Source organism: Chiroxiphia lanceolata, chromosome 11 (assembly GCF_009829145.1).
Source record: "Chiroxiphia lanceolata isolate bChiLan1 chromosome 11, bChiLan1.pri, whole genome shotgun sequence".
NCBI lineage: Eukaryota > Metazoa > Chordata > Aves > Passeriformes > Pipridae > Chiroxiphia > Chiroxiphia lanceolata.
The window spans coordinates 13089447-13103451 of NC_045647.1; the positions used below are offsets into that span (position 1 = coordinate 13089447).

The 14005-nt window shown below is 37.4% G+C and overlaps 1 protein-coding gene across 2 annotated transcripts in view; it reads left to right on the top strand.

The window, feature by feature from the left end:
- ARHGEF3 (Rho guanine nucleotide exchange factor 3) overlaps positions 1-14005 on the top strand; it is a 114423-nt gene that overhangs the window by 53351 nt on the left and 47067 nt on the right. For both annotated transcript variants that reach the window (XM_032699279.1, XM_032699280.1), the window contains one exon: positions 3386-3448. In XM_032699279.1, the coding sequence (XP_032555170.1) occupies positions 3386-3448 (63 nt within the window). The remainder of the gene's footprint in view (positions 1-3385; positions 3449-14005) is intronic.

A 14005-nucleotide genomic window follows, 5' to 3' on the forward strand; every position in this document is an offset into this window, starting at 1 on the left:
GAGCAGGGATTAATTTAATGAGCACCTTATGCTCCCTGCACAATATCTACTGCAATCTTTGCTTCTAATCCACTTATTATGGGCAAAGAAATTTATCTGGTAGCTCAATTGTTGGATTTTTTTTTTTTTTTTGCCATGGTTTTCCCCCTCGCCCTTCTACAATGGTAATAGCCCTTGAAACTCTCAGAGAATTTAAAACATTGATCTTGCCTGCAGTGGTTAATATTTAACAATTTCTATATGAAATGACATGTCTTGCCTAATCAGAGACAAACTTACAGAGAAGTTAAGAAGTATAATATTGCAAGCTTAGAATAGTACAGTACATGTGTTGTTTGGTAGATTATTTTTGGGTGTGCGTGTGTGTATAACTTTCCAATAAATAGAAGATTTGAAATACAGTGAGGAGTGATCCTTTGATTAGCACAATGAAGTAAGAGGTAGAACAAGAGATCTACTTTGTGCATGCTGTCCCACAATTAATATGTAATTGCTTTTCTTAGACTTTCCCTGTCTTTTCATTGCTTTTGGTCTGTACATCACAGGTGATACTGCTTTGTTCCTTGTGACTGTTTGAATAGTACATCACAGGTGATACTGCTTTGTTCCTTGTGACTGTTTGGATATTTAATTATATGACCACAGAGGTGGTCTCTAAATAAGATATGAGCATGTTAATTACTCCTAATTACATTTTGTGCAGAATAGCCTTGCCGTGGATGCTTGTCCTCATGGGCACTGCTTTGTCCATGATACCTCTGTGCTTTGGACACATTTGAATGTAGCAATTAGAAGACCAGACATAGTGGTTGTGTAACTTGCCCTCTCCAGTAAAAGGGTTGTCCTGCCTCATTCAAGTTCGCTTTAATCCTGTAGCCTTGCCCAGTGGGCTTCTATTTCATATTATGTAATTTATAGTCTCAATCTGCTCTCATTAGAGTAGGCCTGTGTTGGAAATGCCACCTTCTGTGTTAATCTGTAACCATGTGACTGCAATAAGAGTCTTTTAATCAGTTATTTAACAAAGGAGCTGCCTATTTGTTGTGTGTGTGGTCATTTGTTACACTCCATTAGCAATGAAATTGAGTCTATTCTATTGTAGAAAGCATTTATTTTAGTTTCAAAATGGATAGGATTTATTTTAGGCAGAGAATTTTATTTTTTTTTCTAATTTGACCTGCCTGTAGAGTACTGGGAGCATATACTCTAATCAAGCACCAAACTTACCTTTTTCTCTCTCTCTTTTTTTAATTACTATACTGATTTTGGAATTAACTTCTGGTTTTTTTTTCTAATATTTTGTAGACTGAGGCTTAGGTTAGAACCATTTTTATACTTCTATCAGACTAAAAGCAACACCAACTCAAGCTGTGAATGCAGTTGCATCCTGTCCATCTGTATACTAGCATTATCAGTTAGTATAGACTCAGGTACACCAGATTCATGCACCATTTTAATTTATCCTTCTCTTGTAGAAATCTGTATTCCAAATCTAAACACCCTGCATTTTTATTTAACTTGTGACCACTGTGTGGGAGGGCTGGTACATTTTAGTTTAATAATTTCTTTTTTATGAAATAAAAACTCAGGGTAGACTTCAGTAGAATCAATATTTTTTTTTTTGAGTAAAACTTAAGGATGCACGCATTTGTGTTCACAGAAGTCTAATTAGGTTTGAAAAATAGTCTGCAACACTTCACTGGGATCTTAGGAAATGCTACCCTTTGGGCAACGGACTGACCTGATAGATTTCATCCTTGTTTTGTGTTTTTCACAATGAATTCACACTGGCAAACCCTTGAATACTAATTCAGATTAGTTTATCGTATGGGGGGAAAAAACCCAGCCTTATAAGAGACTGACACAGGGTAAGCAAATATACTCAATATTATTTCAGATATTTCTGTTTGTTGCTCAGTGTGGTCTGGTCCAGAAATTTCTGTGTTCTAGTCAGTCCTTTAACTTGTTGCTAAAAATACGAACTGTAATGGTAAAAGGGATTTGACTGTGCTTAGTCCTAGAGTGAAGAATTACTTTTCATTAAACATTTCTCACTGGGTAATGTGGTGACAGAACTCATGGTCCAGTTTCTGGATAATAACGATGTTAAAACCCAGCTGTCACTGACTTTGAAATTATTGTCAAAAAAACCTGTGAGAAGTTACTTCCTGCATTTAAATATGATTACACAAGTCAAAGATCTGCTGCAAACTAGTGAGTAAATATAAAAAGTTTCAACACCTATAGGTTAATTTAAAAAACCCATGAAATCAAAACATTTGGATTTTGTGATAAATATTCCTTATCTATGTTCATCAGAGAAACAGTTCTCAGAAACCTTATGCTTGACCCAGAAGATTCAGTAGTTGCTTCAGTGGCCTGATGGAATAAAACCTCCAGGCTTCACAAGAGCCGAGAGCATGGGTACTATGGAGGGGAGACACAGGTTTTTTTCTCTATATATATTTTTAATAATTAAAAAATACCTGCATCGTGTGCAACTTGTGCCTGGTAGCTGAGCTTCCATCATCTCATAGTCTGGGAGCTCTGTATGGATCTGTGTGGGGTTTTTTTGCACTCTAAATTGCTCATCTTTGACTCCTTTAGACTGGAAACTGTGATGTGTGAATGCTTATCTCTGGCTGGCAGTGGAAGACAACACAGCTGGATAAATAAGAATCCTGTATTCTGTCACTTCTCTTGTTTCCTGAATCTTCTTGACCTGGTAGAAAATGTAGATGTCTGCTAAATGGAATGTCATACTTATTTGAAGGGCGTGAATGTGAATCTTGTGGTGAAGCTGTGAAATGACACAAGGGAGAGTGTGCCATTTGCAAAACCAAAACCTGAATATAGAGCAGAAATGCAATCACTGACATGGATAGTGAACCCCAAATACATGCTAATGTAATTCCTGCAGTACATTTCACCTTTTATTCTCACTATATTGACTGTCTGGGAATAGTACTTGATTGCTGAATATGTTTTGAAAATCTTAAGGTTAGCCTTCCAACACAAAATACGAGTTTCTCCTCCTGACAGTCTCATTAGTTACAGAAGTTTGTATCAAGTGCCAAAGTACAATTTACAACATGGAATAATTACTTATGCCTTTAGTTTGATCTAAGTTTCTTAACTGAAGAAACTGAGCAGAAAAAGGAACAGCATTTAATTTACTAATGTGCTAGTAGGTAGCTTTTCAACTTGTGAAAATAGTTTATACTCACATACATGATAATTATAATAATGAAGAGAGAAAATAATAAACTATATATACACACTTGTATTTATGTGTATGACTTCATTACATGTACTTGTTTCAGAATCAAGCTAATGGTAGTTGGCATTATCAAAACTGAGCTTTTCTTTTCATTTTGTTTTATAGAAAAAACGAAAACAGAGTACTCAAGATGAAGATACAATCAGTATCTGCAGCCTGGATACAAGTGTGAGTAATTTCATTTTCTTTTTTGCCTTTCCTTCCCAACCCCTTAAACTAAAATATGGTTATTAGGGGTACTCTGAAATAAACCCATTCATCTTCTCAGCTGTATTGTTTTCATACTTATCATGAATAAGTTGTTCTGCTTAGTATGAAAAAATTGAATTTGCTATATTACTACTCTCATTTTCTGTGCTAATACTTTTAAAAGAAAAATGAAAAATTATAATGACGGTTTATTGTAAAGTAGAAAATCTCTTATTAGTAAATAATTATGGGGATAAAAGGGAATTTTGAATGCAGGACTTAAATCCAAACCTTTTATGCATTTGCATGGGTGTATGAGAAATTTTATCTCAGTTGCCAGTGGTGGTTAATGCTGCTGTTGTGAAACTGTGTCGTGTGATGATAAGATTGTAAGAGCTCTGTGTGTCACTGCTGAAGTGATGTGCACATTACATCCAGCTCTGCCACCCTATCACACGCTTCAGATGTGAAGGCAACACCAGAAAACACGTTTTATAAAAGCCACACAATTTATAATGTGTATACTTTTCAGTACAAATATTCTGACTTGTGAATTTTTTAGTTGTTTCTCTAAGTAAAGGTGAAATATGGACTTGTTTTATAACTTAAAAGAATGACTACAGTGACACTATAGTAATTTTTACCTTCTTTTTAAAAGTAAGCTATAAGGACGAAACTCTTCCTGTTGATTATAGTGGATGTTGAATCCAAGTTTTAATGAGGGTAATTATGCAATAAATTGCAATGTGTGTTGTTTTTTGTGTAAAGTTGTACATAAAGGTACACTGGCAGTTATTTAAAATCCATGGAACTAAAACAGATGTAGGAAAATGTACCATTCCTTCTGTTCAGTGTTTTCATCAGTATTTTCAGTGCTTTGTTTACAGTCAGCTGTTGAACCAGTTTTCCCTCTCTGTAGCCTCTCATGTAGTACAGCCAGAAAAAGTAAGTCTTAAAAAACAGAGAATAAACACTGCTTGTTTTAACAGTTTTATTTATTAGCAGGTGTCAAAGCCAGTGCTGTGGTTTCTTTAGTGGTCAAATTTTCATTTTGGTTTGAAGTAGATGTGTTCTTTGAAGAAGCAATTACATTGAAGGGCTCACCTGCCTGGATGGCTGCAGACAAATGCAAGCTCTTGCAGGCACTTCAAGTGAGCTGGGTAGAATCCAGCACCGTTCTGGAAATCATAAACCCACAGTAGCCTGACCTTGTCTGTGAGCTAATACTTTAATGTTAGTTAATCCCATTAGACCTTACATTGGGCCCAACTTCAAAGGAATTGTGTTTCCTTTAAAGGAGTTTTAAAGGAATTGTTATTCTTCGGGGAGAATTCAAAATTGTTGACTATTTATTATTATTATGGACTAATTGATAGCTTGTTAGATGCATTACTCTGATCTGGGATGGAAAATGCTGGGTTTAACGATTTTTATGTTTCTGTAAAGAGTGTGTATTTTATTCTTCTATAATTAAGACAGTTATGTCAAACTCTCTTATGTAGAAGCTGTTATCCTGCTGTAAAAATACTCAGATGAATATACTTCTGTTTTGACCAGTAGATAAAGATGTAAATACTGTTTGAAAGGTACAATTTCTGTTAATATAAGAGGAGGGTGATTTACCTCTGAATTTGGCCCACAGAAATACAGACAGAAAGCACTGAGCAAAGTGAGGCTCATGAGTTACTGATAAGCAATAGATATGGCAATAACAATAACAATGTCCTTCATTTCCAGTTATAAAATACTATTTAAAATTTATAAAATGTTATTTCCTTGATACATAACCATTTATTTCCTTTTCTGCATAACCATTATTATTGGCAAGGCAAGTGAACAGAAACATGAATCAGAGAAAAGATAAAACTATGAACTGAATGTTTCTGAACTGATATCTGAGACAATGACTAATAAAACTACTGAATTTGGATTTTCATTACAAGATTTGTAAATCCTGCTAAAGAGGGATCTTGTCAAACAAAGGTGTGGAGGGCTGGTAAGAAAACTGTTCCCACTGTCTTCAATGCAGAACTTCACTACCTAAATTTAAATGCATGCTGGAGTCTGTATTCTTAGAAAACAGTGGGGAGAGAAGGGGCGAGAAAGGAACGGGTGAAGTTTGAATCTTTCCTTATGGGGCTTCAGAATCACTCAGGTCAACAGGGTGGGGAATATCCCATGAGAATATAATGAGTATGCAGTGTATCTTGAAGAATGATCAGTTTGTTTAAATGTACAATTTATATAAATACTGGTTGGTTTATGTTTTTTGCTTGAAGTGGCTTTAAGCCTGTCACCCCTTTTTTCTGATACCAGGAAGTGCTGATTATCTTATGGTGTATGGCCACGGACTGTACTGGCTCCTGTGTCTTTGGAACTTACTTTGCCCTGAACTCTTCCACATTATAATAGCACAGTTTCTTGTTTAGCAGGTGATAGATGCTGTCCCTCATCACTGACAAGAATTGCTGTTAAGGCTACTTTGCCTCTGGCTGTGGCAGAAGGCTTGAACTGTCATGGTGACTTTGGCTTAGAAAATGAGCCTGGCATGTGACTTGAGAACAACACCCTCAGGTTTTTTAGCTCTAGGTGATAGGTCAAGTGTGCCCATCAAAACTTGGTACTGTTGACATTAAAACAAGTTGGACAGGAAGAATAACCCATTTTCTCATGACTTGTGTTCCTGCCAATTAGATTATAATCTCCCTGGTAAAGGAGGACTATCATATTTGTGAGCCTCCTGGACATGGCAAATAAACATTGTTTTTCCTTTCACATCATATTTTGCTGGTGGATAATGATAAAGGCAGTGCTGAGCATGCATCTAGATTAAATACTGATTGCCTCGTGTCATTAGAAAATACTGGAGGGTCTTTTAGCTACGCTGTGGAATGTTGTAGCACAAAAGGGACTGTGGGAATCCAGCAGTCCATGGCTGAATACTCACCTGTAGAGGCATTTTATTCTCTGCTTGTGCTTAAATGCTATTTATATTGGGGAGAGATGTGTCTCTTGTTGACTTGGGTTTTAATTTTAGAGAGCCATAGTTGACATTCTAAGCAATTAGAGATTTTGTTACAGGGCAGAGATTTGGTTGTCTTTTGTTCTCATGTTTGTGAAGGCAAATTTCAAAAAAGAATCGGTTCATACCTCACAGAAACCAACTGTGGTGATGTTATGCAAATCTACCTCTCCCTTCTGCATTACTCTCCATTCTTCATATACTAAATAACTTATGCCCAGGAACAGGGGTGGGTAGTGGGGCTGATTTAAGGAAGAGGGGGATGTTGATGAGAAGTGTCTAAAATAATCAAAAGTTTGGAACAGTTTCCATATAGAAAACAATCAAATATACGTAAACTTATATAAACTGAAATCAAATATACTGGGGAAAAAAATGGTGGGTGATTAGTTCTGTATATCAATGTAAGGTTATTTATCCTCTTGTGATTAAGGGCACAAAATAAAACTGTTTGTAGTTTCCAACCAACCAAACAAACTAAAAGGGATGTCTCTTCACCTAGCATGCAGTGGCACAATTCTGGCACAGGGTGTTCTGGATACCAGAGGTTTTGCAGGAGTTCAAAAAGCAAACTGAGCAAATTCATGGAAGAAAAACCCATCAAGATATATTAGAGTGAGTGAAGGCATCCATCTGGAGAAGCCCTTGAACTTGCATTCTTCTGAGTCTGGCAGAGGGAAGTACATGTGTATCACTAGCTGTTTACTCTGCTTTCACACCCTGCCCTGGACAGCTCTCTTTTACTATTGCTGAGAAGTGGTGCTGGCCTGAGACCCATCCTTAGCCTGTCATGGCCATTCTAAGAAGACTTTCATTAGCCCAATACACACCTCCTTTTCTTCCAAGCAATGACAGTCTTGAAATGACTTAAGGAGGGCTCTAGGCTTAATTGGAGCATGATGTAAATAACTAAGTGTTCAGGTTCCTTTGTCTAGTAACTCTCTTACATCCTTGAAAAGATGTGCCAAATTGTTTATGTGCATATCTTCAATGAAAGCATTTATTTTCCAGAGCAGTGGCTAAGAATATAAAAATTTGAATGCATGTGTTCCCTATTACAAATTTAGATTCTAACTGGGATAATTATATATCATTAAATTTTTACAGACAATAAATCTCTCAGGCTGTGCAATAAAATCGGTTGTTTTTTATTAAATAGCATATGTATGTAACAAATAAGTGTGTCAGGCTTTTGTGTGCAACACACTGTCTAGTTTCCATGATTAGGTGAATGATGCTGGTTGGTTCTTCCAGCTCCTTTAGCTGCTGATGTAAAAAGCATGTGCTGCAGTCACTGCACCACCTCAGGGCTATGCCTCTTTTTTGTACTTGGCAATGGAAAGACCCAGCTGTCTTACTGTCTGAAGTTTCCAATTTGTGTAAATGTATCTGTTGGCCACCTTTGTTCAGGAGAGGGTGAGGGATAGCAAAGGAAGAGGGTATTAACTATTTAATGACTGGATTACTTCATAGCTTGGAAAGCAATATACATATGGGTCTCCTGCCAATTTACATCATCATCTGTCTATAATCTTTTTATAAAAATGGGGTTTAAATTTTTTTCTCTGACAGACCATTGCCAGGCACACCTGTCTTTTCCATGGGAATCAGTCACACAGACAGAATTTCCTTTCACAGGAAATGCTGGTTGGAGCTTTGCTGATTCAGGACAAGGACTGGTAGCCTAAGCATGTTAAATGATCTTTGTATTTGTTTAGTGATCTGTGGACTGTTTTGATGCTTCAGGAGTTGATAAACTGGCTTATTAAACTGACTGGTTGCTCTTGGCTCATTTTATTGCCAGCTTAAAGAAGTGGATTTGCAAATCCCCTCAATGTCAAATAGTTTGTGATAACTTGTGGCAGATGTGACCAGCAGACTGTGAGGGCTGAGTGCAAGAACATACAAGGCCACTGCAGTTGGAAGTTTGTATTTAGAGGGAAAATGTGCATATTTTCTGATATGGCTTTGTTCATGTTGGCCTCATGTTGCATTAATTCAGTTAAGAGACTTCAGTCTATACAATTAACTCAGCCAGTGGCATGTTTCATGCTTGTGCTCTTAAAATGATATGTGCTAAGTTTCCATATGCACATTGATTTACAGATATTATATAATTAACATGGTTTAGACACACTTGAGATTTTATAGATATCCCTGTAAAGCTTGGGGAACTGGGACAGAGAAACTGAGACAGCTTGAAAGATCATAGAGGGCTAAGTACTTTCTTTGTACTTAAAACACCCTCCATGAACTCCACTCTGTTTCTCCTTGTTGCAGACACTGTCTCTCCTCAGTTAAATTCCGAGCAGCTTCTGGATTATTTCTCTCTGTGCTTTTGCTCCCTGTTGCTGCTATGACTTTTGTTCTTTCCTCATACCCAGGCTTTGAAATGTGGGTCTTCAGTCTGTGTAACCTTCATGTGAGCCTGGTGTGGTGCTCCTCAGTCAGGGACAGGGAGCCAGTTCTATAGATATATTCCATAACTATTAAATATAGTTAATCTATCACACTGAGCAAAGCAGTGATGGACACTGGGATATGGAGATTAGGCCATAGAGCACTCAGCAGGTAGTTAAAAGCAATGCATTTTTAATGGCTATTGCAAAAGGGGTAACTGCAAAATAGTTGAAATTTTGTAATGGTGATGATACCATGTGCTTCATAAGTCTGAACCTTATAAAATCATAAGTAACTCCAGAGGTATTCAGAGAAAATGCTGGTAAAACCTAATACAAAACTTGGACTTTTCAGAATAAAATTATACTTACTTGAGCAAAATTCTGTTCAGAAAAAGAATCAGGGCTATGGTGTGCAGTTCTCCTCTGCAGTTGGTTGTATGCAAATTTGCTGTAAACTCACGGAAGTTGCTATTATTTTCATGTTATATTAAGGAGAAGGAACATACAACAAATGCATGCTGAACTAGACATATAAAACACTTCCATAAAGAAGATAAAATTTCAGAAGATTTATTTATTTTGGCTATGTAGAACAGTTCTTTTTACTGAAAATAAAGCTCTTCCAAATGGTCACTTATTAGTGAGTGAACTGGAGAAGTTTTACGGCTCATCTGTCAACTTGCAAGTTAATAAAGTACATCCCAGTATAAAATACAAACAAAAAGTTACCTAGACTGAAGCTACATTTGCATACACTAGATCAGAGTTCATTAATTTTGATTGCTTTTAGGGTGAAGTGATCGTTTCTTATGTATTTGAGAGTCAATATAACTGAAACATTATTTGACCTAATTAAACTTAATTATAAACTCAATAATATTTGTTTGCTAAGTTAGGGCAAGCTAGCTTTATAAGCTTAGAGAGGATTACTTCTACATCAGCTTATCAGAGTTGAGATAATTAAAATATATATTGTATCTGGGTCCTTTTATTTCTATAAACTGTAATCTGTTGTGTGTTCATAGTATAAAAGGCCTTCAGCTTGCCCAGTAAGATGTATACAAGATACCTGAATTATTCATGACTTCTAATATCACTGTATTGCATGGGTGGTCAGTGCTCCATCTGGACTCAGACTTCATTATGCAGTTCTTAATCCATTATTAATCCGTCATATGATTGTCATAGACTAGGCACTGTCTGCTATTGGTATTATTTGGAGTAATGTCATGTATCTGTTTTGTTATCGTGCTCTGTTTTGTTATTCTCTTGCTATTTCTCATTAAACAAGGCCTACAAGTGCTCTATTGGAAAAATGTATAAACTGCTGGTCATGCTGGACTAACTTTTTTTACAGTTTAGCTCAGACTAGAACAATATCTTACTGTGACTCACCGGCATCTCTTTGTCTGCTCCTTTTTAAACTCATGTCCAAGACATAATTTGATACAACATCCTTTCCTACAGTGCAGAGAATCCACTGACCTCAGGGAAATTGTTCCCTTTTATTACTTTCTTTGGAAGAAAACATACTTTGACTAATCAACAAATATGACAAGTTGAGTTCAACTCTGCCCGTTTGCAAGACTATTAAGTGATCCTGTGTGTGTTAGGGTTCCAAAAGTGGGGTTTTTTCTTCCTATACAGTGTTCAGATTGTCTTAGTAGTTCTAATGTGCTATGTATTTCATATAAAACAAGGTCTGTTTACAAACAAAAAAGAAAGAATATCTGAGAATACCTGTTATTTAAGTCAGATCTGTAACTGAAAAAGGACTGAAAAACTGGGGTCAGAGAAGGATAATGTGGTTTAGGAAGACAGGCTACAGTCATCTTGTCTTTGGTAAACTAATAAAGCTTTAGGAAAACAAATATCGTTGCCAGTGAGTCTCTGAAGTTATGTTTTATAGAAAAATAATGGTGTACATGAATAAGCCATGTTTATAATAATAATGTACATATATATTTACAAACTTAATATTCATTTATGCCAGCATGTTAAAAAAATGATCAACTAATTGAAAAAGAAAAATACTGGTCCCTCTGAATACCATGTTAAAGAAATTATATATTCTTTGTAATGAAATAAAAGCATGACCAGAATGAGCCCTGTGTTCTGGCAGAATTTCTGAAGCTGTTGCTGTTCCAGCAGTAGGTTTAACATAGGCAAAGTATCTTCAGACAAAATGAAGGGAGAGAGGGGCAGAGAGACTTTCAGACATCATGTATATGGAGCTTATATAGAAGGTATAAATCACATCTGCAAATTGTATTTTTTTCTTCAGGGAAACAGGAGTTGCTTATGTCTGCACTAACACACAGAGATCTATCAGTGTTTGTACTTGATTGGTGCTTTGGTGGCAGGATCCATAGCTCTGAGTTAGTTATCTGGATTTCCTGTATACTTCTGAGATTTAGATCTTTTTTAACAAGAACATGTAAAGGAGATCAGCTTTCCCTGTGTCTTGCCTTGATACTCCTGTGAAATGTGTTTTGCAGCAAAGGGAAGATACTACAGAAGAGTCCGAAAGAAAAATACAGGTGCAGGTAGTTGGGACACATGTGCCTTGTGCAAGAATACATGAACTGGTCTGCTTCTGAGCTCCTGGTACAGCTGCAGGACTTTTTGAGCCCCTTCCTAGCATTCCCTTGTCTAGTTCTTTTTCTCCTCTCCTCCAGCTTCTTGGCATGGATGTCCTTTTGATTGGAGCAGATGAGACTATTTCAGTTAGAAGGGACTACAATGACCATCTTGTCCCACTGCCTGACCACTTCAGGACTGACCAAAAGTTAGCACATGTTAAGGGCATTATCCAAACACCTCTTGACAGGGTTGGGCACTGACCACCTCTCTAGGAAGCCTGTTCTGCTGTTTGACCACCCTCTCCATAAAGAAATGCTTCTTAATGTCCAGTCTAAATCACCCCTGGCACAGCTTTGAGCTATTCCCAAGCATCCTATCCCTGAACCTCAAAGAAAAAGAGATCAGCACCTCCCTCCCTGCTTCCTCTCCTCAGGAAACTGTAGAGAGCAATGAGGTTGCCTCTAAGCCTCCTCTTCTCCAAACTAGACAAGCCTAAAGTCCTCAGCTGCTTCTCACGGGACATTCTTTCCACCCCTTTCATCAGCTTTTGACACATTCAAGCACCTGAACACCCTTCTTAAACTGTGGGGCCCAGAACTGCTCACAGTATCCAGGTGAGGCTGCACCAGTGCTGAATACAGCGGGATAATCACCTCTGTGGATGATAATCACCTCTGTAGATGATAATCACCTCTGTGGATGATAATCACCTCCCACCTCTGTGTGAGGCTGTTTGATGCACCCCAGGATGGGGTTTGCCCTCCTCTGCCGGCTCCTGCTGTGCTGCTGCTGCTTTGTGCAGCTTTGTGCTGCTCTCCAGCCACTCCTCTCCCAGTCCTGCAGTGTCTGTGGTTCCAGTGCTGCTGGGCACAGCCAGGAATGGCAGAACTGATCCAGCTGAACCTTTGCCTGGTCCTGCTCCACAGGAGGTCATTGTGCAATGGGGAGAGCTACTGAAACCACGTACGGTATAAGGGAAGACCTTAAGGGGTTTCCTTCACCAGATTATGTAAAGCTCTTGGTTTGGCTGATGTTGAAGTGGTTTAATAATCTCATTGAAATAACTGCTGGAAGTCAGAGGAACTATTTTAAGTGCTTGACGTTAGATAAGCCTGTTCAAGTGTACTGCACTGCAGTAGGAGCTGTAGACTTGAAATTCCATGCATTTTGTAAAATCTTTAAAGATTAGAAGATGCATTATTAAGAGATGTATCTCTTCTTCTCTGGAAAAGGAAGCACATGCACTTGCTATTTATGATCTTGACTAAAAATGGCAGAGTTGGACTAAACTAGTTATTGTACTGGTAAGACATGTAACGTGTCTTAAGACACAGAGAGGAAAAGGCAGAAGTTCAAATTCCAGAGCTAAGGATGTGTATAAAGACATATGTGTATAAAGATATAACAAGCAGTAAAAATGAAATAGAAATGCCTGAGTGAAAAAAACCCAACAGATAAATTCAATTTATTGTATAACCCCTTTCCTCTGCTTTGAGATTCTTTATTTGTGCAATTCTTGGCACTCTGCAGTCTCTGAGGGGGATGTAAAGCATGATTTTGTGGGAAATTTGGTTCCTAAAAAGTGATTTTTCTTCTATTTTTTTTTCTGATGAGGCATACTCAGTGTTACTGTTCCAAAACTGAAATGTGCATAGCTGTGGAGCAAGAAAGACATGATAAAGCCCCTTCCAGAAATCGAGAGGCTTTTCAGATACTGCAAAGCTATCGTTTGTACTTTTGCCTTTGGGTTTAGCTGTTGATCAAATCTTAAATTGTGACAAATTCTTGGGAGCTGTGGGAGACTTGTGGTACAAATCTGGAAACAGATTATTCCTGTTCCTGGATTAGGTGGAGTTTGGTAAGATGCCAGTTTTTTCTTCCCTTGACTTTGAAAAGAGAAGAAAATGAACTAAGGTTTTGCCTCCAAATCAGAAATGTTTCATTGAAAAGATCTGCTCACTCTGTATGCTTTGCTCCAAACAGCAGCAAATTACCTGAGTGAAAAATATATGAGACAAAAGAGAACTTTACCTTCAAGAAATACGAAGGTACTGTTATTTTTATGACATTTGCGCATAACGCTGGTAATGTCTCTGATTCAGTCAGAAGTAGACATAAGTCTGTGTTGGATTTCAGGATATTGGACTGCTTGTGGCAGGTCCTTGTAAGCCCTCTTGGCCACCTCTGCATAAACTGCAGTCCAGCATGTCTTAAACTGCACTAGTTTTGTGCATGATATATTAAAAATTATTTTTTAAAGTCATTTTCTTTAATATATATTCAATCTTAGAACAGTCTTTATAGGCAGATGGTGATTAGCAGGGCAGTATTGTCCATTTACTGTTTGTATCACGTTGCTGTGTAGCAATTTGATCAACTGAATGCAATTTTCTTGGCTGATGCTGTTTTTCTTTATGAAACTCCACCATAACAGAAAATGGCAATTGAAGTTTGAATGCAGTTTAAGTTACTTTTGGGTTACAGAAGCAGACTTGACGTTGGCTTATTTTCAGCATGGTAAACTGGGAG